Genomic DNA, 23,638 nt, shown 5'->3' on the forward strand with positions numbered 1-23,638 from the left:
CTTGTTGTCCAGGCTGGAGTGCAATGGCATGATCTCGGCGCACTGCAACCTCCGTCTCCCGGATTCAAGTGATTCTCCTGCCTCAGCCTCCCGAGTAGTTGGGACTACAGGTATGTGCCACCACGCCCCGCTAATCTTGTAGTTTTAGTAAAGACAGGGTTTCACCATGTTGGTCAGGCTGGTTTCAAACTCTTGACCTCAGATGATCCGCCCGCCTCGGCCTCCCAAAATGCTGGGATTACAGGCATGAGCCACCGCGCCTAACCAGCAATGTTTCTAAGAGATGAAAAGGAAACAGGGTCTTGCCCAAAGTGAAGCTGTTGGTGGGGCTTGTGATTCACAGTCATGCTGATCTTCAATACTAAACATAACACCGGATGGTAAAAATTTCAAACTTAGATGTTTTATCCTGTAGAAACACAACTCTACTGTGTCATTATGAATCATTGGGGAAATATTCTAGGACTTAGCTTTTACAAATTAATAAACAAGATAGCTATTATTAGAATTATTGGAATTCAGTCATTCTTATGAGATAACAAAGACCATCAAGGTAGATCCTTTGATATGTCCATGTATGACCGTAAACCTTTTCTGATGACATATGTGTCCAATTATACAGAGGGGGAAAGTACTTCAAAGGTTAGAGCCATAGGAACAGTTATGGGTCTTCCTTTACTTAAAAATCTAATGGGTCACAGTTCAAGATGCTCTTTGTTTGTTTGTTTGTTTAAGTTCTGGGATACATGTGCAGAATGTGCAGGTTTGTTACATAGGTATACATGTACCATGGTGGTTTGCTGCAGCTATCAACCCATCATCTAGGTTTTAAGCCCCCCATGCATTAGGTATTTGTCCTAATGCTCTCCCTCCCCCTTTCCCCCGACCTCCCGACAGGCCCCAGTAGGTGATGTTCCCCTCCCTGTGTTCACATGTTCTCATTGTTCAACTCCCACTTATGAGTGAGAACATGCGGTGTTTGGTTTTAAGAGTCTTCTTTGGCAAACTACTGTCTTCCAAACAAACAAATGAAAATAGTCAACAACATTAGTAAGTTTTGAGAAGTGACTCATGATTTTTATCTTGAGTCGGACACTGACCTTGACGATAAAAGCACAAGTGTTAGCTTTTATCTCATTGTTATCTTATTATATGCAGCCCTTCTTTCTCGCATTTTTCTCCTATCTTTGTGGTCCGATCTATGTCTATTAGCTATACTAAAGAACATCATGTTATAGAGGAAGTATCCCAGGCTAGGGGTTAGCGAGCGGCAGTCCTACGAAGGTAATAACAGTCTGAATGGGTAGGTTTTGCTAATGACCAACCAATGTGACCTTGGAGAAGGAACTTAATCCCTCTATCCCTTAGTTTCTTTGCAAAATGTGGTCCCTGTTCCTATTTACTCCACAAAGTTGTTTCCAGAATAGAATGTGATAGGTGAAAAGAAAGAGTCCTAAACGGCAGGAACCAACCATACTAAATAATTATTATATCTTAGAACACTTGATTTTTTGAAACAAATCTAGAAGCACATAACATGCAGAATCTTGGAATCAAAAGACTATTAGTTATACATATTGAGCATTAATATTTTAGGAAAATATCTCCTCTTTATATAATGTACATTGTTGATACCATTACTGTAAATATATTAATATGGTAGACTGAAGATAGACTATGGCTCACATTTGTGTAAGGCTGAAGGTCATGCTTTTCTTCTTTAAAGCCTGTTGTGAACAATAGTTGTCTATGAGCTTTTTAAACATGAGATTTTCATTAGTAATAAAAGAAACAAATTTAGGAAAGATTGTGCTCACATTTTTTGGAAGATTTTCAGAGAAAGCAGCTGGGGTTTCTTTAGACTCCCAAGTCTATTATTCAGGTGAGTAATGTATTTTATACTGAGTTCTAGACCACCTGCCTTTCTGAGGAAATTAATATTGAGATAGACTTACTTTGGCTTTTCTTGTCTCAGTGGCTATGTATAAAATTTTCCTATTCAATGAGTTTGGGTACCCCATTAATGTATTCATTCAATGTTGTTCAGCCATGGAGGATTATTTTTTAAGACAATGTCTAGGTGTGTTTACAAAAAATTCTAATCTTGGTGAGTTTTGAGACTGACACATATATTCCTCTATTAAAATAGTCAATAGATGATGTAAATACAGTTTTACTTACAAGGCAACAAATACTAATAATGAATAAAATAGTGTTTAAAATGAATTTGACTATAGTCTAAACCACTGGAATTCAAAATATTGCCTTAATTACTTTCCTTTTTCTAGCCCCCGCAGGAGTTTTGGGCAGGATCAATGGATGCAGGAAGCAGTAGGAGTTTGGAGAATGCAGTGAATAGGATCTATCATGATCAGCTTGTTCCAAAGATAAACACAAGCAAGAAAATGTCCACCTTAGCACACCCACCTAACATCCTGGAAATGCCACAAGAGATTAAGAAAAACTGTGGAGGTAAACAGGTAGAAATCACACTTGAAAGAATAAAAATGACAAAGAGCATCAAAGAAAAACAAAGCAATGATTTAGAGAAAGCAGCCTTTAAACGGAAGGCAGAAGGTGAAGAAAAGCCAACTAGAAAGAAAGAGGCAAAGATAATAGAACTTGACAATCAGTTAATCACCATGCCTCTGCCTCACATCCCCTTAAAGAACATAATGGATGTGGAAATGAAGTTGGTCTACATTGATGAAGTGGGTGTTCGCTATGAGTTTGTAGAGTCCTTCATGTCTACTGGGAGTCAGCCAACATGCCGAGTTGCTGAAATAGTAGACCCTTTGAGTGTACCTAATTTCAGCTTTCTGCCTCAGATTGACAAATGGCTTCAGGTAGCCTTAAAGGATGCCAGCTCTTGCTATAGACAAAAGAAATACGCCTTGGCAGCAGGACAGTTCAGAACAGCACTTGAGGTATGGGATTAAAGAAAATATAGATTGGTGACAGGAAGCTATGAAATGGAAAGTTGCAATTGCATTGAGGGGTTCTGACCATACTGTAATAAACAGAGATCATGAGGTGAGGATATTTAATGATATCAGGATTTTGCAGTTCCCCGTTTACATAAAGCAAATAAATAAGCTATGCCTGCAAATTAATAGGCCTGTGTGCACTTGATATATAGAAATAACCCCAAAAGCACACTTCATGCTTTTTACAAACCCTGAAGTGAATGGTGATATATTTTAAGAATGCAGTTGGTTTCTTCATTTAGATGTACACCTATAAAAGCCATAAAGTTTTAGTACAATGGTGGTGGGTAGAATATAGATTCTCTAGAAATAGGCAGTTAATGAGTATATGAATTGTCCGCTTTTGATATGTAGTATCCTCATGATTAAACATAACCATCTTTACTTTTTAGCATGTGCTTATAATTTATACGTGATACTTATTACAAACAAAATAACACCATTTGACTTTACCATCAAACTTTATTTTCCTCCCCATTCTAGTGATCTTTATGAATAATTATCTTCCTATCTATAAACAGGTAAGTCTGTGACTATCTCGGCATAAAAAAATAGCCCATGGACTAAAATAAACTTCAGAATCACTACTAAAACACAAAATAGGTAGTGGGAAAATTATACTAGCTCATGACATACTGTACCTATAGAAGGACCAAAGTGTATGCACCATTGGTCTTGTTATATTGATGAGTGCATACGTAGTATTTTATTTTACAAAACTATCTTACAGAAAACATGTCAATGCATATTATATATGCCTGCTGGGCACTGGAGATATTTAAAAAGAAATGAATGAAGACATGGTTCCTTCCCTCTAACCATCTGGTGAGGAAGACAAACCATTAAACATTTAAATAAAGATGCCATAAAGTCCTGGCATGGTGACTCACACCTGTAGTCCCAGCACTTTGGGAAGTCAAGGTGAAAGGATTATTTGAGGCCAGAAATTCTGGACCAGCCTGGGTAACATAGTGAGACCCTGTCTCCACAAAATGTAAAAATTAGCTAGGCATAGTGGCACACATCTGTACTCCTAGTTACTCAGGAGGCTGAAAGGATCTCTTCGGCCCAGGAGTTCGAGAGTGCAGTGAGCTATAGTGACACCACTGCACTCCGGGCTGGGCAACAGAGTAAGACTCTGTCTCAAAACAAAAAAAAAGAAGAAAAGAAAAATGCTGAAAAGAGTAATTGACCATGGGCAATGAGAGTGAGCAGGAGTCAAATGTGAGATGTTGTCGTGAAAGTGGTGAAATTTAAAGAGTAAAGTATTATTTTCATTGTTAGTTGCAGGTTAAAATGACTACAACTACAATGAATTATTAATAGGTGACATCAGACAAAGGGTGCCCCTAAATATTTTAAAAGGCTCTAAGTACAAAAGGAGACCTAAGTAGATATGAAGTAATTAGGTAGCACACAAATAGATGCATCTATAAATATTTCTGCTCGCATAAAGGGTCATCTACACAAATAAGGGAAGTGTGATGCACTATGTAAACTTCTAAGCTACCTAATAAATGCTGAAAAGTCCGTATTATCCACAAACCACCAAAAGAATCCTCTGTTCTTTTGAACAGTCTTTTGAGCTAAAGCCCCGCAGCCTCCATCTACGAAAAGGATGCTAATGAAAGACTCTACGAAGAACGCCAGGCAGTTCTGCCAGAGCCATCTTCAGCTGAAATTTATTTTCCCGGTGCAGGGAGGGTTAAAGGTATAAATTTTATAGATAAAGAAAAATAATCATTTTGGCAAGAAAAAAGAAAGGCATCTTTTCTTAGCTACTGTAAAAGCTTCAAATTAAGTCTAGGTAAAAGCAAAAGACATCTGCGTTAAATGAAAGAAAATACCCAGTTTTCCATAAAATCCAGTGCTCACAATTATAAAATTTGAATCAGGATTTTTTAATCCTTTTCTTTTTTTATTTTTTTTGAGACGGAGTCTCGCTCTGTCGCCCAGGCTGGAGTGCAGTGGCCGATCTCAGCTCACTGCAAGCTCTGCCTCCCGGGTTCACGCCATTCTCCTGCCTCAGCCTCCCGAGTAGCTGGGACTACAGGCGCCCGCCACCACGCCCGGCTAATTTTTTGTATTTTTTAGTAGAGACGGGGTTTCACTGGGTTAGCCAGGATGGTCTCGATCTCCTGACCTCATGATCCGCCCGTATAATTGTACTGTATAATGCTTGTGTTTCTCTCTGTCTCCTTCCCTACTTCCTCTTTTTTTCTCTCTCCTGTTTTCTTTCTCTCTCCCAGGGTTTTAAGGAAAGTTTTGGATGCTGACACTAATTACTGATAATTAACAAAAATAATTATTTTGAAATCAAAACTTAGCTTAGACATCTGGCCTAGGTTTTGTCTAATTATCTGGGGAGTTAACTTTGAAATCTTAGCTAGAATGTCTCAATAAAACAAAGCTACTGGGAATGGAAGAGATTTGTAGCCTTTTCAGACTTTCTTTTTTTTTTTCCTAATTTAACTTCTAAATTTAACCTTATTAAATGTGAGTGCTCTCACATTTCATTTAAGGCATCTCTCCCTTTTCCTTAAGTCCTAAAATGGCTTTGAATAAGGTAGGATGGATGATAGAGGCCAAGGCATAATGATAATGATCACACTTGATAGATGTAGCAGCAAGTGTGGATACATTAAGGTTAGGTTTGGCTGCAAAATAAGTGTCTGAAGGAAGGTAGAAATTTATTTCTCTCATACATAAAAGTGGGTAGTCAAAGGCTGGTATGATATGATGGTCAGGGTGCCAGGTTATATCTCCTTTCCTAAGAAGTGGCCTTGACTTCATGATCCAAAATAACCATTCCTGCTGGTATCATCAAATACACATTCTAGCCAGCCAAAAATGAGAAAAAGGAAAGACAGAGGCACACAGTGTCTCCACGAGCACACCATTTTCGTTTTTTTCCCGTTAACCAAAATTTAGTCATGTGGCCACACATACCTGCAAGGGAGGCTGAGAAATAAATACAGTCTTTATTCCAGATGGCGCTAACATTCAGAAGTTCTATTACTGAGAAAGAAGGAGAAAATAGGTATTGAAGGATAAGTAGCATCTCTCTCATAGAAGGCTCATGAGAAGGCTCATGAGACTTTTTTTTTTTTTTTTTTTATGTGGCCCAGGCTGGAGTGCAGTAGCGTGATCTCAGCTCACTGCAACCTCTGACTTCTACGTTCAAGCAATTCTCCTGCCTCAGCCTCCCGAGCAGCTGGGATTACAGGCGCCCACCACCATGCCCGGCTAATTTTTGTATTTTTAGTAGAGACAGGGTTTCACCATGTTGACCAGGCTGGTCTTGAATTCCTGACATCAGGTGATCCATCCGCCTCGCCTCCCAAAGCGCTGGGATTACAGGCGTGAACCACAGTGCCCAGCAGAGACATTTAGAATGGTTGCCAAACATGTGGTGCGAAGTCAGCTGTAAGAGCATGTAGAGGACTGGCTGTGATTAAAGGTGAGGCCACAAAAAAGAAACAGAAAAGTAAGAACTGAGCGAAGGCCCTGGAGGCATTTAAATATTTATTAAGTGACATAATAACTTCCAATGCGTCTAATAAACCCATTAGAATGTTCTGTTTATGTGTTAGTTTCCTTTGTGTTCTTGACAAAGTACTAACTCCTTTTATTTTCATAACATAGTCACTAGATAGCTATATTTATGAAAACATTTTATAATGATTAAGGTCAAAGGGTATGCAATGAGTCAGAAGACAACAGTTTAACTTCCAAAAACAGTCAACTTTAGTCTTTTAGGATTTTGTAACATAGCAGGCATTTATGTAAACATGCTTAATGAAATAACTTATTTTTGCATGCTTTCTTTTTACTGTATAAAGGTGAATCAGTTATATGGGTAAAATTGGTGTTTAGCTCTATGACCACCTCATCAATCTTTCTCAAGTTTTATTAAAAACAGTCATCATATGCTCTTATGTTTGTATTCACACCAGAAGCTAAACCAATAAGGGCAAAAGGTGTAAGCTGAAGATAAAAATACAAATTCATATTACTTTATATTGTCATGCCTAGATACTATTCCCTGCAATTTTTAAAAGACAGCCATACAAATTTCCCCACTACAAAAACAGTAGGGATTCTATTTAAAAAAAAAATGACTGCCTCATATAGTTATATTTGCATATTAAGTAATACATACTACTATGTAATAAATTGCTTGGCTGTCAACAAAAAGTAGGCAGAGATTAATAAATTAGGAATACAGAAAGGACAGAAGATGTAGTAATCATATTTTTTGTCACTTATTGGAACAACACTCAAAGAAATTATCGAAGGTTTTTCTAACTTCCGAGCATGCAACTTAGACAATACCACCATTTCAATCTTAATCATAGGATCCTAATAATTAAGAGGCTTCCACCTTCTGAATTAGAACAAATCTATATGTATCCTTTAAGATTCACAGCTTCAAACAATCCTACTCAACCCATCAAAGAAGACAGAACAAGACCCATCCATTACCAACCAGAACTTTCAATTCCTCTGATTTCATCATGCAGCAGACCCTTGAGGTGCTAATCTTTTTTTAATATCTTGGCGCTCCAGTCACTGGTCTGTGAAGTTAAAGTAATAACTCATATTTATGGAGCTCTTTATATGTGTCAGGTACTATATTTTACATTCTGGGATTATTTACATTCATTATTCCATTTTATTCTCACAACAAGCCAGTGAGATAGTACTGGTATTATTGTGTTACTAATGAGAAAACCAAGGGTGGACTCAAGGGTCAAAAACTAGAGGAGGTGGAGTCAGGATCCGGTTATCTGGCTTCAGGGCTCACCAGTGTGCCTTTGCTACTCTAAGTGTGAGCTGGTTGGAAATACAAAATTCCAGACCTTGCCAGACCTGCAGAATCAGAATCTGTATTTTAACAAATTCCAGATGGTCCTTATGCACATTGCAGTTTGAGGAGCACTACACTCTCTGATATGCCTACACAGAACAGATTTGCCCTCCAATTAACGCTTTGTAGCTTGGTCCCTACATTGTATAATTTAAAATGTTGTATGTCCAACATTGATTTTATAGAAAATAATTTCCTCTTAAGCAGGTGTTTCTATAACAATAGTTCAGAATTTTCTCATTTCAAGGATCCATAAAAAATGTTTTAAGTGTGTGTAGGGGGAGAGTGGGTTGACATTGCATTTGTGTTGTACAAGAACATTACAAAAATTACCATCTATTACCACCATTGAATCATAAAATATGGAGCAGTTTTACCCATAAAAGTTAGAAGGAAAGATAAAAAGAAATAGAAAGGTCATACTGTCAAAATGAAGGATATTTTAAAAATAGTTATATTTTAATTTTATGAAAAGCTATGTTGTCTTTATTTTTTATTTTCCCTTGGATCGGTAAAGCATTGGTCTGAAAACAAGCTTTTGGGAATCACTGTTCTAGAACACATTCTTTATGGTAAATGTTAGGTATCCAACATGATTGAACCCGCACCGGGCCCTTCTTATGAGATTACTTCCAAGATAATGGAATTTGCTTCAAGACAGGTCCATTTCGGAGCCCATTCAAGGGGGTTTATTTAATGAAGTAGAAAAGATATCTCATTACAGGGCGGCCTCACCTGTAATTGCTCTGCTGAGAATTACTGTAGCAACTCTCTAGAGCACAAAAATGTGGATATCTTAGAAAGCTTAATTTAAATAAATTCTAGCACAGGTATTTCTCTGGTGCAACATAATCAGAAATTTAGGGGTTCACTGAATTCTCTGAGTGCCTAAGCTGTCTCATTATAATCTGTGGATTTGTATATGAATTCAGTATGCATTTCTTAAACTCCTGTTGAGTTCCAGGCATTTTGTTGTTGTTGTTGTTATTGTTGTTTGTTTTAAGATGGAGTCTTGCTCTGTCACCCAGGCTAGAGTGCAGTGGTGTAATCTCGGCTCACTGCAAGCTCTGCCTCCCAGGTTCAAGCGATTCTCCTGCCTCAGCCTCCTGAGTAGCTGGGATTACAGGTGCATGCCACCACACCTGGCTAATTTTTGTATTTTTAGTAGAGACAGGGTTTCACATTCCAGGCATTTTTACTCATACAATCATTGTAATAACCCTCTCTAAGATGGATATTATCATCCCATTTTACAGAAAAACTGATGCTCTAAAAAAATTAAACAACTTACTTCAAGTGCCATGGCTAGTCTGTGGCAGGGCTGAGATGGAATTCAGGTCCCCTGATTTCACATCTGGACTTCTTTACACTACTGCTTTTCATACTGTAATGTGCATTAAAAAATGTACAGTAATCTTGTTAAAAATGCAGATTCAGATGCATTATGTTTGTAGTGGGACACCAGATGCCTCATTTCAAATAAGTTCCCAAATGATGTTCATAGTGCTGGTCCAGGGACAACTCTGAGAAGGATTTATACCAAACCACTAGTAGGTTCTCAAGTGACTGCCATTGCCGCTCTAGTAAATTAGCAGTAAGCACTAGCTCACATACTCCTAAGTGGCTGCAGGGGTCCAGAGCTGTGATGAACAGGGCACTGAATTTGGAGTCAGATTATCTGTGTTTGACACTGTGTTGATGCTGTGTGACTTTGAGCAACTTTCTTAGCTGCTTAGAATGCCATTAAGTAGAAATGATAGATAATAAGGTGCTTTCACACAGAATATCAGGAATTGTTTATTGAAAAACATAATGAAATCTAAATTCATGTACAAGTTGTCGCTGTACTTCTCAAGTCCCTCATTTCCCTGTGTGGTATGTGTTTAATTTAAAGCTTAACATTCCAAAGGATTTTGCCCAACTATGTGTTTACCAACATTTTTTAACATCCATAACCCAAACCCTTTGATTAATATTAACAATTTCTAGTCTTCTCTTAATTATATTTGAAATTTAACCAAAGCAAGGGACAAAATAATGCATCGTGTTCTACTTTATTTTCCCTTGAGAAGCAGTGATCTAAACCAAACACTATGTTGAACTATTAACTGCCTCTCGCACAAATATAAGCCTTCGCTTAAATGCACAAATTGTTATTCTAGAGATAGCCCATTGTTTCTTAGTTGTCAAGTATAAACTGACTGTGAACTCTTCATGTTCAAGATTAGATATTCAGATTTTAACTTGATTGATGTCATCTTTGTTCCGTACAGGGACACCATAACTAGTAAGTATTTAATGATTTTAAAAAATTTGGAAAATGTTAGCAAATATAGCGAATATACATGGGAGGAAAATAAGAAATGAATTTCCCCTTTAACCTCAAAACTAAGATAAAATTATTATTATATACATTTGTATAATTAATGTGTTTAATTTTACCTTGTAATAATTAAACACTGATTAAAGTACAAATCTCTAGAAAATTAGAATTTGCCATTATAAGAAAAATGTATGTTAATACCACTAGCAGTTACCAGCTATTTTAACCTGGCATAATGCTAGATGTTGGAAATGCAAATATAAATAAAATACAGTTTCTGCCCTCAAGGATTCAAAGTGTAGAGACAAGGAATTGGGTCTTGCTTGCCTGAATTCCAATACTTCATTTACATTTTAGGGCTATGTATTTTTATTTGTAGTTCAGTGTGTTAGTGTTTATATTTAAATTTTTTTTTCTGAAATGTGATCTTTAAGTGGACATTTAGAAAGATATCCAACATATTTTACTGTAATTTATTTACCTTCAATGGTTATCATCCCAACCCCGGTGGAATAAAAAACAAATTAGAAGATTTAAGATACATAGAGGAGAGTTGATTATTGGTTAAAGAAGCAAAATATTTTTCAGGCTTAGTATTACATAAAAGGGATGAGAAATAGGAGATATATCTGAGGCAATTACTCAATTTGATGGGCCACTGTTCATTACTATCGAGGCTTTTTATCCACATGGTCCTGGCTGTGCTGCACACCCACCCTCTGACTCATCTGACTCATGCTAAGCCCCTCCCTTTCCCACACAAAAGCAGCCATTGACACAGCCACAATTCCTATTTGTATGCAGCACGCATAACATGGGAGAAGTTGTGACGAGGGATTTGGAGAGAATCAAAAGGACAGGAAGAGTGGAAGAGGGGGCCAAATGAGAGTCGGGAGGTAGGCATTGACCATCTTGGGGAGGAGAGAGTTTTCCCATAACTTAGATGGTGGTAGAGTATGGAAGGGGGGTTAGTAGGAGAATTTTCAATAAATAAACCTACATTATAATTTGTATCACTTTACAAATGAAAGGAGAATCACATCCCATAAAAAAAAGATTATGAACATTGTAGGTTGTTAATACAGTCATGCGTAGCTTAACAATAGAGATACATTCTGAGAAATGTGCCATTAGGCAATTTTGTCATTGTGCAAACATAATAGATTGCACTTACACTAGCCTAGATGGCATAGTCAACTACACACCTAAGCTAGATGGTAAAGCCTACTGCTTCTAGGCTACAAAGCATGTTATTGTACTGAGTGTTGTAGGCAATTGTAACACAATAGTATTTGTGTACATAATCATAGAAAAGATATAGTGAAAATACGGTATGAAAAATAAAAAATGGTACACCTGTATAGGGCTGCTCCATTATAATCTGATGAGACTACTGTCATATATATGGTCTGTCACTGACCAAAACATCATTATGCAGCACATGACTGTATAATTACAATCACCTGGGGAGCTGTTAGATGTACACAGATGCCCAAATCCACTCTCAGAGAGTCCAATACAATTATCTGGGGTCCAGGCAATGATCACTCTTGGCACATTGGTATTTTTACAATCCCAGGTTGACTATGGAGCAGCTTAACATGGAGAACCACTAGCATTGAAAATACTCATCACTTCCTTCTCTTTTAAAAATCACAATAGGTTTTAACACACATATAACTTTTGAAAGAGAATTAATAAATAAACACACAAAGCTATTTAAAAATATTACATAAAAGTTTAAATTGTCATGAAAATTTACTCTGAAAATTTATACTGAAAATAATATCATATTCATTTAAAAAGCAAATTAACTTAATAACTACTTTTCTATTAATACTAAAAAATAAATTGATACTGAACTTGGGCCAATGGCTAGTTAGTATGTGTCTCTGAAACTTTAAGTTCATCCCATAAGTGAAAACCTCACCAAAAAAAAATGGACAATTAATCCATAGGAAGCTGAGAAAGATCTTTTTCAAGATCTTTTTCATCAGTAGGATTACTTCCATAGTTTACAGGTGGCCATTATTTGTTTGATTCAAATGACAGTAAATGTTAATGAAATTTTTAAATATAGTTAACTCTGTTATTCCTCTGAATCAAAACCTAACCAATTGTGATGAAGTCTTACACAACCCTAAATTGTAATCAGTTTGAAGACTGTTTGGGGCTGACACCCAGAAAAATTTAAGTCAGATGATTCCGACTTAAGTATTGGATCATGTTGTGAAACATTTCTTTCACTATCCAACTTTCCAAATGTGTATCAGTCTACTGAAACCAAATAGACTTAAAAACAGCAATTCCCTCTCTTTCCTCTGTTATGTACTCCATTGCAGCCTTCATACACGTACAACTTCATAAACAGACTCTTGAATAGTAAGTAGATGAGATCCACCTTAATGTGTTCACAAAAATGTAATGCAGAGTAAAGTTGCAATTGCTTTTTCAATTCAGATTATCTAGAAAAATATTAAAGGAAAATTTAGTTTCAATTTCTACTAAATTATGTAACTCTTCTTTTGCCTCATTTGACATTCACCAAAATAGAGAGGACTTTGTTTCTGCCTGAGAGATGATTCTGTTTCTATCAGAGAATAGGAAGTAACTACTTAGGGAGTGAAAAAAAAAAGAGAGAGAGAGAGAGACAGAGACAGATTTTCAATGCACTCAGTGTGGTTCCCTTGTTTTGTAGGAATTGTTATGAATACCTAGAACATTGGATTCATATATACTTGAATGCCACTACTAAAATATATTTCATATCTATAAATAAATATCTTCTAGAGTGTTTGGGTGGATGATGATGATGATAGTGATGATATTCATCTATGAATAAATGATCATTGATTTTGCAGAGCAAATTACACCAATAAATCAACCACAGATTATTAAGTCACTAGAATGTTACTATAAGAGTGACTTTGGGGTAAGAGGATGTGATGTGATAGGGCTTTGGTTTTCAAGGAATTTGAGTCAGGTTTTAGAAAGAAGTCTTATAATGGCAAGACAATTAGAAATCTATTAAGTGTTCAGTGATGGGCAATGGCTGTATAGAACAAAGGCTTAGGATGAGAAAATTCAATGGAGTGTATGATATATACATATGAACACAACTGTGTGTGGCAGGCACTTTATCTATATTAACCTATCTAATTCTCACAACCAACCAGTGGGTTGGAAACTCTTATTATCCCCATTAAAGATACCTAGATTAAAATACATGAAGTACCAATGGAAAAGATAGGATTTTGGAGTGAACTTCAAAACAGAAATAGCTAAATGGAAAAGTGGGGAGGGAGAGGGGAAGGAAGATGAGTATGATGTGTGAAACATTACTAGAAGGATGGCGAACTTGATGAAAGAAGGATAAAACAGAAGGGCAGCAAAGTGATGAGCAAGCCAAAGAAAGACATTATTATAAAATAAGGGTGGATAGATAGAGATTCTGGAGGATCCAAACCAGGAAGAGGACATTGGAATTGATGTTGAAGGCAAAAGGTGAGTTCTTGGACAGGAAAGTTATAACAAATGGATCCATTGGGAATCAGCAAAGGACATAAAAAATATTATTGAGTAGTTACTACTTTAGCAACATTGTGCTGGTTACTACAGGAGCTACAGGAAAGCATAGGATTTCAACCCCACAATCATAGCTCTTTATTTATTCTTTAATTGCATCTAAAATATTCTGCTTATAGTAGACATTTTATTTGCCATAATCCAAGTCTTGATTTTAGGGGAAAACAACTAGAGGGGTAAAAGTATGAGAGAATATAAAGAGAAAACATCAAGGGTAAAATAGGAAGGAGTTGGGTGTTGCTAGGGTAGTAAATGCAGAGAAGAATGAATAGGGAGAAATAAAGCTGAAAAAGCTGGCAGGTTGTCAGGGGCCATACATGCCTTCTGAGATTTTATACAGCAGGCAACAAAATGCCTTCAGAAAGGATCAACATGGGGAAATGATGAAGTCTAATTTTTAATTTTGCTTTATCACTCCAGTGTATATATAGAGAAAATATAGTATTCAGTCTCTGAGTTATTACCCATTGCTGGGTTGTAAAATCAATTTAATGGATTGTAATCAGCGTTATGTTTAATTGAAATCATAGAAAGGAATGGAATAGAATAAAAATTCAATACAATAAAAAATATCAGAGTTCATTGAACATTGGAAGATAAGTTTTACTTTGTAAAAACTTTGTTACATATCCAGATATATCTCTATCTATCTATAAATAGAAATATAAATAGACAGGAAAAGAGAGAGAAAAAGGAAAGAAGGAAGGAAGGAAGGAAGGAAGGAAGAAAAGAAGGAAGGAAGGAAGGGAGGGAGGGAGGGAGGGACAGAGGGAAGGAGGGAGGAAAATTTGCAGAGTTAGTGAGTGTAACTTTGGATATATTGCATGTGAAGTCTGCTGGCAAGCCCAGTTGGAGCAGCACATTTGTTGGCTAGAAACATGCAGGAAGCACAGGGGAAAGTTCATGATCAAAGACAGGCATTGAGGAGTCACCAGTACCTGAAGCCACCTGAACTGTAAAAGGAAAATAAGGATAAGGAAAGAATTTTGGAGAAATGTGAATAATGCAGAAAGGACTATCTCTGAGATTAAGAAATTAATTGAGAGAAAACTGTAATACGTTACTCCTCATGGACTCAAGGTTTTGAGGAAATTGCTAGTTACAGAGTTTCTAAAAGTAGCATTAAGGGTAAAGAATAACCTGTTTGGCTGTCAAGGGTCTTTGGAGAGAACAATTTTAATGGTTATCACTGAAACCCAACCAAGAAGCCTCCTTTCTCAAGAATGGGTCTGAACACCCTCTAGTTTAAGAAGCCCAGGGATGAAATAGTTTTGACCTGAAAAGTTGGACTAACTATGTTAACTATGTGTTCAAGATGTCAACTAAAACTTAGCAAGCATAATTTTTACTGCGAAATTTTATGTATTGGCACAATTAGTCTTTGCACTCATTATATAGTGGAGCATATGATGTAGTTTCAAAGACTCATGTTAAAAGAATAGACCACCATCTGAAATTAAAAGCTGACTTTATTGTTTGTAATCCAGGGAAAACTGGTCTTGTAGGGCACAGCCTTTCTGAACAAAGCCAACTTCCAGAACAAAATTAAGTTTGGAAAAAGAAGTGGACAGCACGACCTATAGAATTGCTTGAAAAGGAAAAGTAGAAATGGGACAGTAGCCTAAGAGAAATGCAAAATGATGGGCTGATTTTCAAATTCTTTCAGAATATGACCACTGGCCATTATTATATTAAAAGGGCCCATAGAGAGAGGGAATAAGTCAGTGAAAATATGATTGAAAGGGTAAAATCTCTAAGGATGTTTAAAAGGATGAAGGTCTGGAGACAGATGGAAAGATTAGTGATATAGTTTGGATGTCCCCTCCAAATCTCATGCAGAGATGTAATCCTCAATGCTGGAGTTGGGAACTGGTGGGAGGTGTTTGGGTCATGGCTTGCTGTTGTCCTCAAGATAGTGATTTCTCAAGAGATCTGGTTATTTAAAAATTTGTGGCACCTCCCCCAACTTGCTCCTGCTCTCACCATGTGATGTGTCTGTTCCTGCTTCACTTTCCATCATGATTAAAAGCAACCTGAGACCTCACCAGAAGTAGATGCCAGCACCATATTTCCTATAAATCCTGTAGAACTGTAAGCCAACTAAATCTCTTTTCTTTATAAATTACCCAAGCTCATGTATTTCTTTATGGCAATGCAAGAATTACCTAACATAGAAATTAGTACTGAGGAGTCGGGCACTGCTATAAAGATACCTGAAATTGTGGTAGCAACTTTGGAACTGGGTAATAAGCAGAGGTTCAAAGAGTTTGGGAGGGCTCAGAAGAAGAAAGGAAGATGAGGGAAACTTTGGAACTTCTTAGAACCAGGTTAAATAATTGTAACCAAAATGTTAATAGTGATATGGACAGTGAAGGCCAGACTGATGAAGTCTCAGATGGAAATAAGGAACTTTTTTGGGAATTGGTGCAAAGGTCACCCTTGTTATGCCTTAGCAAAGAACTTAGCTACATGTCTGTGGAAGTTTAAACTTAAGAGTGATGACCTAGGGGATCTAGCAGAAGAAATTTTTAAGCAGCAAAGCATTCAAGACTTGGCCTGGCTGCTTCTAACAGCCTGTAGTCAGATGCAGGAGCAGAGAAATGACTTAAAGTTGCACTCTATATTTAGAAGGGAAGCAGAGTATAAAAGTGAAACATTTGCAGCTTGGCCAAGTAGCAGAGAAAGAAAAAGCATTGTCAGGAAAGGAATTCAAGCAGGCTGCAGAGCGACCACTTGTTAGAAAGATTTGCATGACTAAAATGTAGCTAGGTGCCGGTAGCCAAGATAATGGGGGAAAGGCCTCAAAAACTTATCAGAGATCTTTATAGCAGCCCCTCCTATCACAGGCCCTGAGGCCCTAGAGGAAATAATGGTTTCGTGTTCTAGGGCCAGTGCCCCATTGCCCCACACAGCCTCAGGACACTTTTCCCTGCATCCAGGCCATTAGAGCTCCAGCTGCAGCTCAAAAGCCCTCAGGTACAGCTTGGGCTGCCACTCCAGAGGCCTGGAGCCATAAGCCTTGGTGGTTTTGATGTGGTGTTAAGCCTGTGGGTGTGCAAAGTGCAAGAGTGAAGAAAGCTTGGCAGCCTCTGCCCAGATTTCAGAGGATATATGGAAAAGCCTGGGTGTCCAGGCAGAAGTCTGCTGCAGGGACAGAGCCCCCACAGAGATGCTCCACTACAGCAGTGCAGAGGGGAAATGTGCAGTTGGACCCCCTACACAGAGTCCCTACTGGGTCACTGCCTAGTGGAGCTATGGAAAGTGGGCCACCACCTTCTAGACCCCAAAACAATAGCACCTCCAGCAGCTTGTGCCTGGCACATGGAAAAGCCTCATACACTCAACTGTAATCCATGAGAGCAGCCACAGGGGCTTAACCCTGCAAAGCCACAGGAAAGGAGCTTCCTAAGGCCTTGGGAGCCCACCGCTTGTATTGGGATTGCCATGATTGTGGGACATGGAGGCAAAGGAGATTATTTTAGAGCTTTAAGATTTAGTTACTTCCTTCTGGGTTTCAGATATGCATGGGACCTGTAGCCCTTTTCTTCTGGCTGATTTCTCCCTTTTATTTGGGACATGTACCCAATGTCTTTACCTCCATTGTATCTTGGGCATAAATAACTTGTTTTTATTTTACAGGCTCATAGTTGGAAGGAACTCACTCCCAAATGAGATTTTGGACTCCTGACTTGGAACTTGGGACTTCTAACTTAATTCTGAAATGGGTTAAGACTTTGAGGGATTATTGGGAAGACATTATTATGTTTTTTTAATGTGATAAGGACATGAGATTTGTGGGGCAGGAGTGGAATGGTACAATCTGGCTGTCTCCTCCAAATCTCATGTTGACATGTAATCTCTAAAGTTGGAAGTGGAGCCTGGAGGGAGGTGTTTGGGTCTTGGAAGTGGATCCCTCAAGGATTGGTGCTGTCCTTACAATAGTGAGTGAGTTCTCTTGAGATCTCATTGTTTAAAAGTTTGTGGCACCTTCCCCCATCCTTCTTTCCCCCACCAATTGCTCTGGCTCTTGCCATGTGACATACCTGCTCCTGCTTAGCCTTCTACCATAAATAAGAGCTCCCTGAGGCCTCACCAGAAGCAGATACCAGCATCATGCTCCCTGTAAAGCCTGTGGAACCATAAGCCAATTATACCTCTTTTCTTTATAAATTACCCATCCTCAGGTATTTCTTTAAAACAATGCAAGAATGACCTAACACAATAATATTTGAACATGTAAGCACCTGTTCCATTGAGATAGGAAGAGTTCTTTGGGTAGAAGATAAGTTGAGAAAATTCTTAACTTAAATGTGTTTTAATTGAATTGAAAGCGATTGAATAATTTGAGACTTGAAACCCTAGATTAGACAGACTATAGAGAGAAATTATATAGGAGGTGAGTAGGAATAAGGGGAAGGGTTCAGGACCTCTCTAAGGAAAGGGATCATGAATCTACCTGACAATAAACTGCAGTTATATGATTTTGTCTAATGTGTCTCTGAGAATCTAAAAGTTTTGATTGACTCAGACTTGAGGTTTTGATGAAAAGAATGAGAAAGGAGAACCATTAATTGTGATTAATGATGAGAGGGTGGTTACAATGGTGGACTGTGGGTCTGAGCTGGGTAGGAGAGGACAGAAGAAAGATGTCCAGTGAAGAGAATGCATAGTGGCTCAGGGACTGAAGATGAAAGGAAAGGTGTTGGAGGATATGGGAGTAAAAGAGATGAAAGGCTTGGAGGTTTGGTCCAGGAGTAGTACTCTGGGATCTAGAGTATAGGTTTTGAGAGGTTTAGCAATTTCATGAGATTGAGTTGCTAAGCTAGAGAGGAGTTGAGGAGATAAAATTGTGAAAGGCCAGGATGTTAGAAGATTCATTCACAGCCAGATATCTGAACTCACTCAGATGATGTCAGGACGAAGAGCAAAGATGACCATAATCCAGGTGTCAAGTCTTAGTAAATGAGGGAAAATAATTGGAAGTCTTGTAGGTGACAGTGTTAACGACAGTAGAATATCTAGATGACATAGTGTTCTGCAATGTTGTACTAAGTGACAGGAAAGACAAAAACCTCCATGTGACAGAGACTGTAGGGGATGTGGGTTCCTTTGAGAACCCAGCTTAAGATGAAGAAAGTAGAGAGAATACTCAACCTTTTGATTAGGGTATGGAGTAATTTGTTTACATTGCCCTGTACATGACAGTGAGCAACAGTGACAGGAGAGATTTCCAGCACAATTGGAATGAGGCTTTTGGAGTGTCTCATTCAAAGAGGGGGTGAAACATGCTTGGGGCAGCAAGTATTATCCCCGCCGCAATTCCAATTGGTCAATGGTCTAGGCCAAGTGAGGTCAATATGTAATCCACTTGCACTGAAAGTCTTCTTCAAAGCTCAGTAAGCCCTAGCCCGAAGGAAAAAAAAGAAAGGAGTCTTTCATGCCCAGTAAAGTGTAAGGGTAATTTTCTTCCTTTAGTTACTTGTACCTCTCTTGTATCATTTTTTCTATGTATATACAGCACTAATAGAAAACCTGTAAGGTTTATTAGAATTCTGTAAACTGCTATGAAGATAAATTGCTTTGATAATACACCTTTAAAGTTAGTCAGCAAAGTTGTTTGTATATTTTGACATGTTCATTTATATTTATTGAATTTTTCTCTTGTTTTTGATATTTGAAACATTACTAAATAATTGTTTATGACTGCTTCAGAGGAAACATACCAGTACATATAGTGGTAAGCACATATTTTTAATGGAGTAGCTACCTTTATTTACCTTGTGTTTTAAAAATTAATTTTAAAAATTGATAAACAAGAATTTACTCTGTGTGTGTGTGTGTGTGTGTGTGTGTGTGTGCTGTTTATGTGATCTGTGCTTTTAATGCACTCTACTTTGGATGTTTCCTAGAACTGCCTTTGAGATAAGGATTATAATTATTTGTTGACATGTACAGTTTTAAACACACAAATAAATATTTTAAAATACCAAGCAGAACGATGAAAAGTGAAAACTAATGAAACCATATTCACACTTTCTGATGCCTTTATAGTGTGTCAATGTTGAAAGCTGGTAGCTTTACACCAGCTGGTTCTTTTGTTTTTATTTCAATTATATTATAACTTTAAAACTTCATTCATTAATTGACCAAAAAAAATACCCAAGTTGGTTTAAAGTAGCTCAGCCCTAATACTAGCCTCAAATTATATATGAACTGAATATCCTATTACTTATTTGGGTTATGAAAACAGCAATCAAGTATCCACTTAAGCAAAAGAAGTCAGTGCAATATCGTGCTGTAATACTTGAGGCAACAGGAGACCACTGCTGACATTAAGCAGCCTGCTCAGCATTTCTGGCTCCCATAGAGAGGTATCCTCACAGATACTTTAAAACTGAGTTATTGTATATTTCTCTCAGCTTTAGTGGCATGAGCACTGGGAGTGCATTCTAAAACAGGTCCCAGACTGCCGTTTGTGGGCTGATTAATTTAGGCACAGTTCTTCAAAGAAGCATTCAGAGAACACCAACTTCTATGTGGGGACATCCATTTAAGGAATCACACAGTTGCTGCCCACTGCCTCTTGTTAATTTAGGCTGTGAAAGGAGAAATATGAAAAGATGAAAATGAATCCCAGAGGCTTAGCTGAAGCTAAAGAGGGGTGTAGGTGCCTATGATGGAATTTTGACCTCTCCATAAGTGCATTCTGATGACAGGAACAAGCACAGTGGAATTCTTGAGTAAATTATCAACTCACTCCCACACAACATGAGTATCACAAGGAGATGTGCTGTGCCACTTGTTGCTTTTGTTTCATCCATTTTAAATTACTCTTTCATTTTTTGAATAGGTAATATATTTACACAGTTCAAAATTCAAGGCAGAAAATAGTATAGAGTAATGGCTCCTTTCTATCCCTATTCTCTAACCACAAAATTTCCTTCCAAATGGGCAACTGTTGTTCATCTTTTAAGTTAATAAATATAAACAATGTAATAGTACAGTAGTCTACCTTTATCCTCAGGAGATACATTCCAAGACCCCCAGGGGATTCCTGAAACTGTGGATAGTACCAAACTCTATATACACTATGTTTTTTCTTATACATACATACCTAGGATAAAGTTTAATTTATAAATTATACACAACAAGAGATTAACAACAATAGCTAACAATTAGAACAATATGCTGTAACAAAAGTTATGTGAATATGGTCTCCCTCTGTCTCTCCCTCTCCATCTCTATCTCTGTCTCTCTGTCTCTCTCACTCTCTCTCTCTGTCTCTTTCTCTCAAAATATCCTATGGTACTGTACTCATCCTTCTTGTGATGATGTGAGATAACAAAATGTTGCATGATGAGATTGAGGTGAATGACCTAGGCATTGTGAAGTATCGTTACACTACTATTGACCTTCTGATGCTATGTCACAAGGAGGATTATCTATTTCAAGTGATCCTGAGTCATCAAGCCATGACAATGTCAATGGTTGGATGTCAGAAGCAGACAGTGTTGATGATTGGGGATCCTCGATAGTTGAAGGTTTTGTTTTTTTGTTTGGTTGGTTGGTTGGTTTATTTTTGCCAAATCCTTTTAAAAGAACATTGTATTCTGACATTATTATCTCTTTTTAACTTATCAAAGTGTTGCTGCAGAGGTTGTAATCCTTTAGTGATCATATGGGTGACTTTAATGCTGCATTCTCTCAGAAAATAGTGTTCCATAACTTTTTTCCTTTAATGTCTATGCCATTAGAAGCACCATGGCATATTTTGGTAGGTGCAAGCTGCTGGTTCTACTTCAGTTTCTTCTTCTTCACAGTCTTCTCTCTGTAAATGACTCAATAAGCTCTTCTAATTCTTCATTTTATAACACTTATCAACGGCCTTCGATATGCTTTTCCACTTCTTCATCATGCATGTCGGCAAATCTCTCCCTATCACCTTGTCTTGCTGCATAAATGATTTTCCTAACCCCCATTTATCCCCAAGAGGCCTTTAAAATCATTCATAGCTTTACTCTGTACGTTCTTCCAGAAGAAATTTATGATTTCTGGTTTTAACTTATTCATTGCAGCTTTGGTAAATGTTATTGCACCAGCAATAGTGAATGATTTCCAGCATGACATTGTCCAGATTAGGGTCTACATCAATTGCTGATTAAGTGAGATAAAGTAGCAAGTGAGTGCACGTGACCTTTATGAACTGGATGATGCCCTGGTGAAGGGACTGAAAGAACGAGGTTGTATATAGAGTTAAAAATACAGCCTCAACATTTTCATTTTAGTGGCAAACAGATTCAGGATGGTTGGGTACATTGTCTATTATTAATAGGGCTTTAAATTCCAACTCTTCTTTTTCCAAGTATTTTTTTTTTCCACTTTTAAGATGAAGGATTGGTGGAATTATTCCATAAACAAGATGGCTGTCACCCATACTTTCTGATTATTTTGCCAGAAGAGGGGCAGATAATTTTTGTTTTAATTTTTTAATAGTGTGTGGGTTCTTCTCTCTGTTCACTGTGCCTGGCTTTGCAATATGCTCTGCAGCATTGCTACATAGTACCAACATTAATTTGTCCTTCCATGGTTTATGCCCTTGTGCTTCCTTTGACAAATGCAGATTCTACTGGATATTTTCTTCAGGAATATCCAGGTTTCACACAATTGAAGACTGGCTTTGTTGAATGGTGTCCTTTGTCTTTAATAAACGTTTTCAACTCTGCTGGAAATAGAGCAACAGCTTCCTCACCGGCAGAGGTAGCTTCTCCAGTAATCTTTATAATTTTCAGTTCAAACATATTCCTGAATTTGTGTAGCCATCCCTTACTTGCAGTAAATGGCCTGGTGTCATTCATTTCAGGAAATCCCTTTCTGAAGCCTTTGTACAGACTCAATGCTTGCTGACGCAACATGTTGCCATCGATCAGAACACATTTTCTGTTCATGCCTTCCACCCACAAATGTAATGCCTTTTTTGTTTTAAGTAAGCACTTATCATGAACTATGGCCATAACTTTCGCAGTTTGAGGTGCTACAGCAAAACTAATACAAATTTCCTTTTCCTTATTCACAATTTTATAGATAGATTTGTTCTTACTGTAGATCTCAGCAACCTCAGAATATGATTTTTTTTCTTTCTTTGTTAAGTTGAGAACTTCCACCTTTTGACTTAAAGGAAGTACTTTATGGCCTCTCTTTGGCATACCTGAATTGCCAGCATCACTAGTCTTGCACTTTGAGGCCATTAAGTAAGTAAAATAAGGGTTACTTAAACATAAGCTCTGTATGCTTGGACAGTCAATCTGATAACCAAGAAGGCTACTAAGTGACTATGTGTGGGTGGCATCTAAAACATGGATATGCGAGACAAAAGGATGATTCACATGCCAGGAATGATAAGGCAAAATGGTATGAGATTTCATTACACAGACTAGTGTGCAATTTAAAACTTATAAATGTTTATTTCTGGAATTTTCCACTTAATATTTTTGGACTGCAGTTGACCATGGGTAACTGAAACTGCAAAACCATGGGTAAGAAGGGACTACTGTATATGATATTCTTTCTAAAACTTGAATTCTTTTTGCTTAAAAATAAGTGTTAGTGGTTATTCTATATCAATATATAATAAATTTCTTCCTTTTTATGATTGTATAATATTCTGTCATGTTAAGGATACATATTCCCTATTAATAAACATTTGAGCTGTTTCCGGTGTTTTGCTCCTAGAAATAGTATTGCAATAAATCACCTTTTACACATGTCATTTTGCATGAATACAGATATATCTGCTGGATACATTACCTAAATTCAAATGAAAGAGGTTGCATATTGAAATTTCAGAAAATATTGCTAAATTACACCCCCATCAGG

The 23,638-nt window shown here is 37.4% G+C and overlaps 1 protein-coding gene across 1 annotated transcript in view; it reads left to right on the top strand.

Moving 5' to 3' along the window:
• The window catches only part of SPATA16 (spermatogenesis associated 16), a 254,565-nt gene that overhangs the window by 22,235 nt on the left and 208,692 nt on the right, over positions 1–23,638 (top strand). The window contains exon 2 of the mRNA XM_011968612.1: positions 2,298–2,927. Coding sequence (XP_011824002.1) covers positions 2,316–2,927 — 612 coding nt within the window. The 5' untranslated portion in view covers positions 2,298–2,315. The remainder of the gene's footprint in view (positions 1–2,297; positions 2,928–23,638) is intronic.

This window comes from Mandrillus leucophaeus, unplaced genomic scaffold (assembly GCF_000951045.1).
Source record: "Mandrillus leucophaeus isolate KB7577 unplaced genomic scaffold, Mleu.le_1.0 Scaffold850, whole genome shotgun sequence".
In the NCBI taxonomy this organism is placed as follows: Eukaryota; Metazoa; Chordata; class Mammalia; order Primates; family Cercopithecidae; genus Mandrillus; species Mandrillus leucophaeus.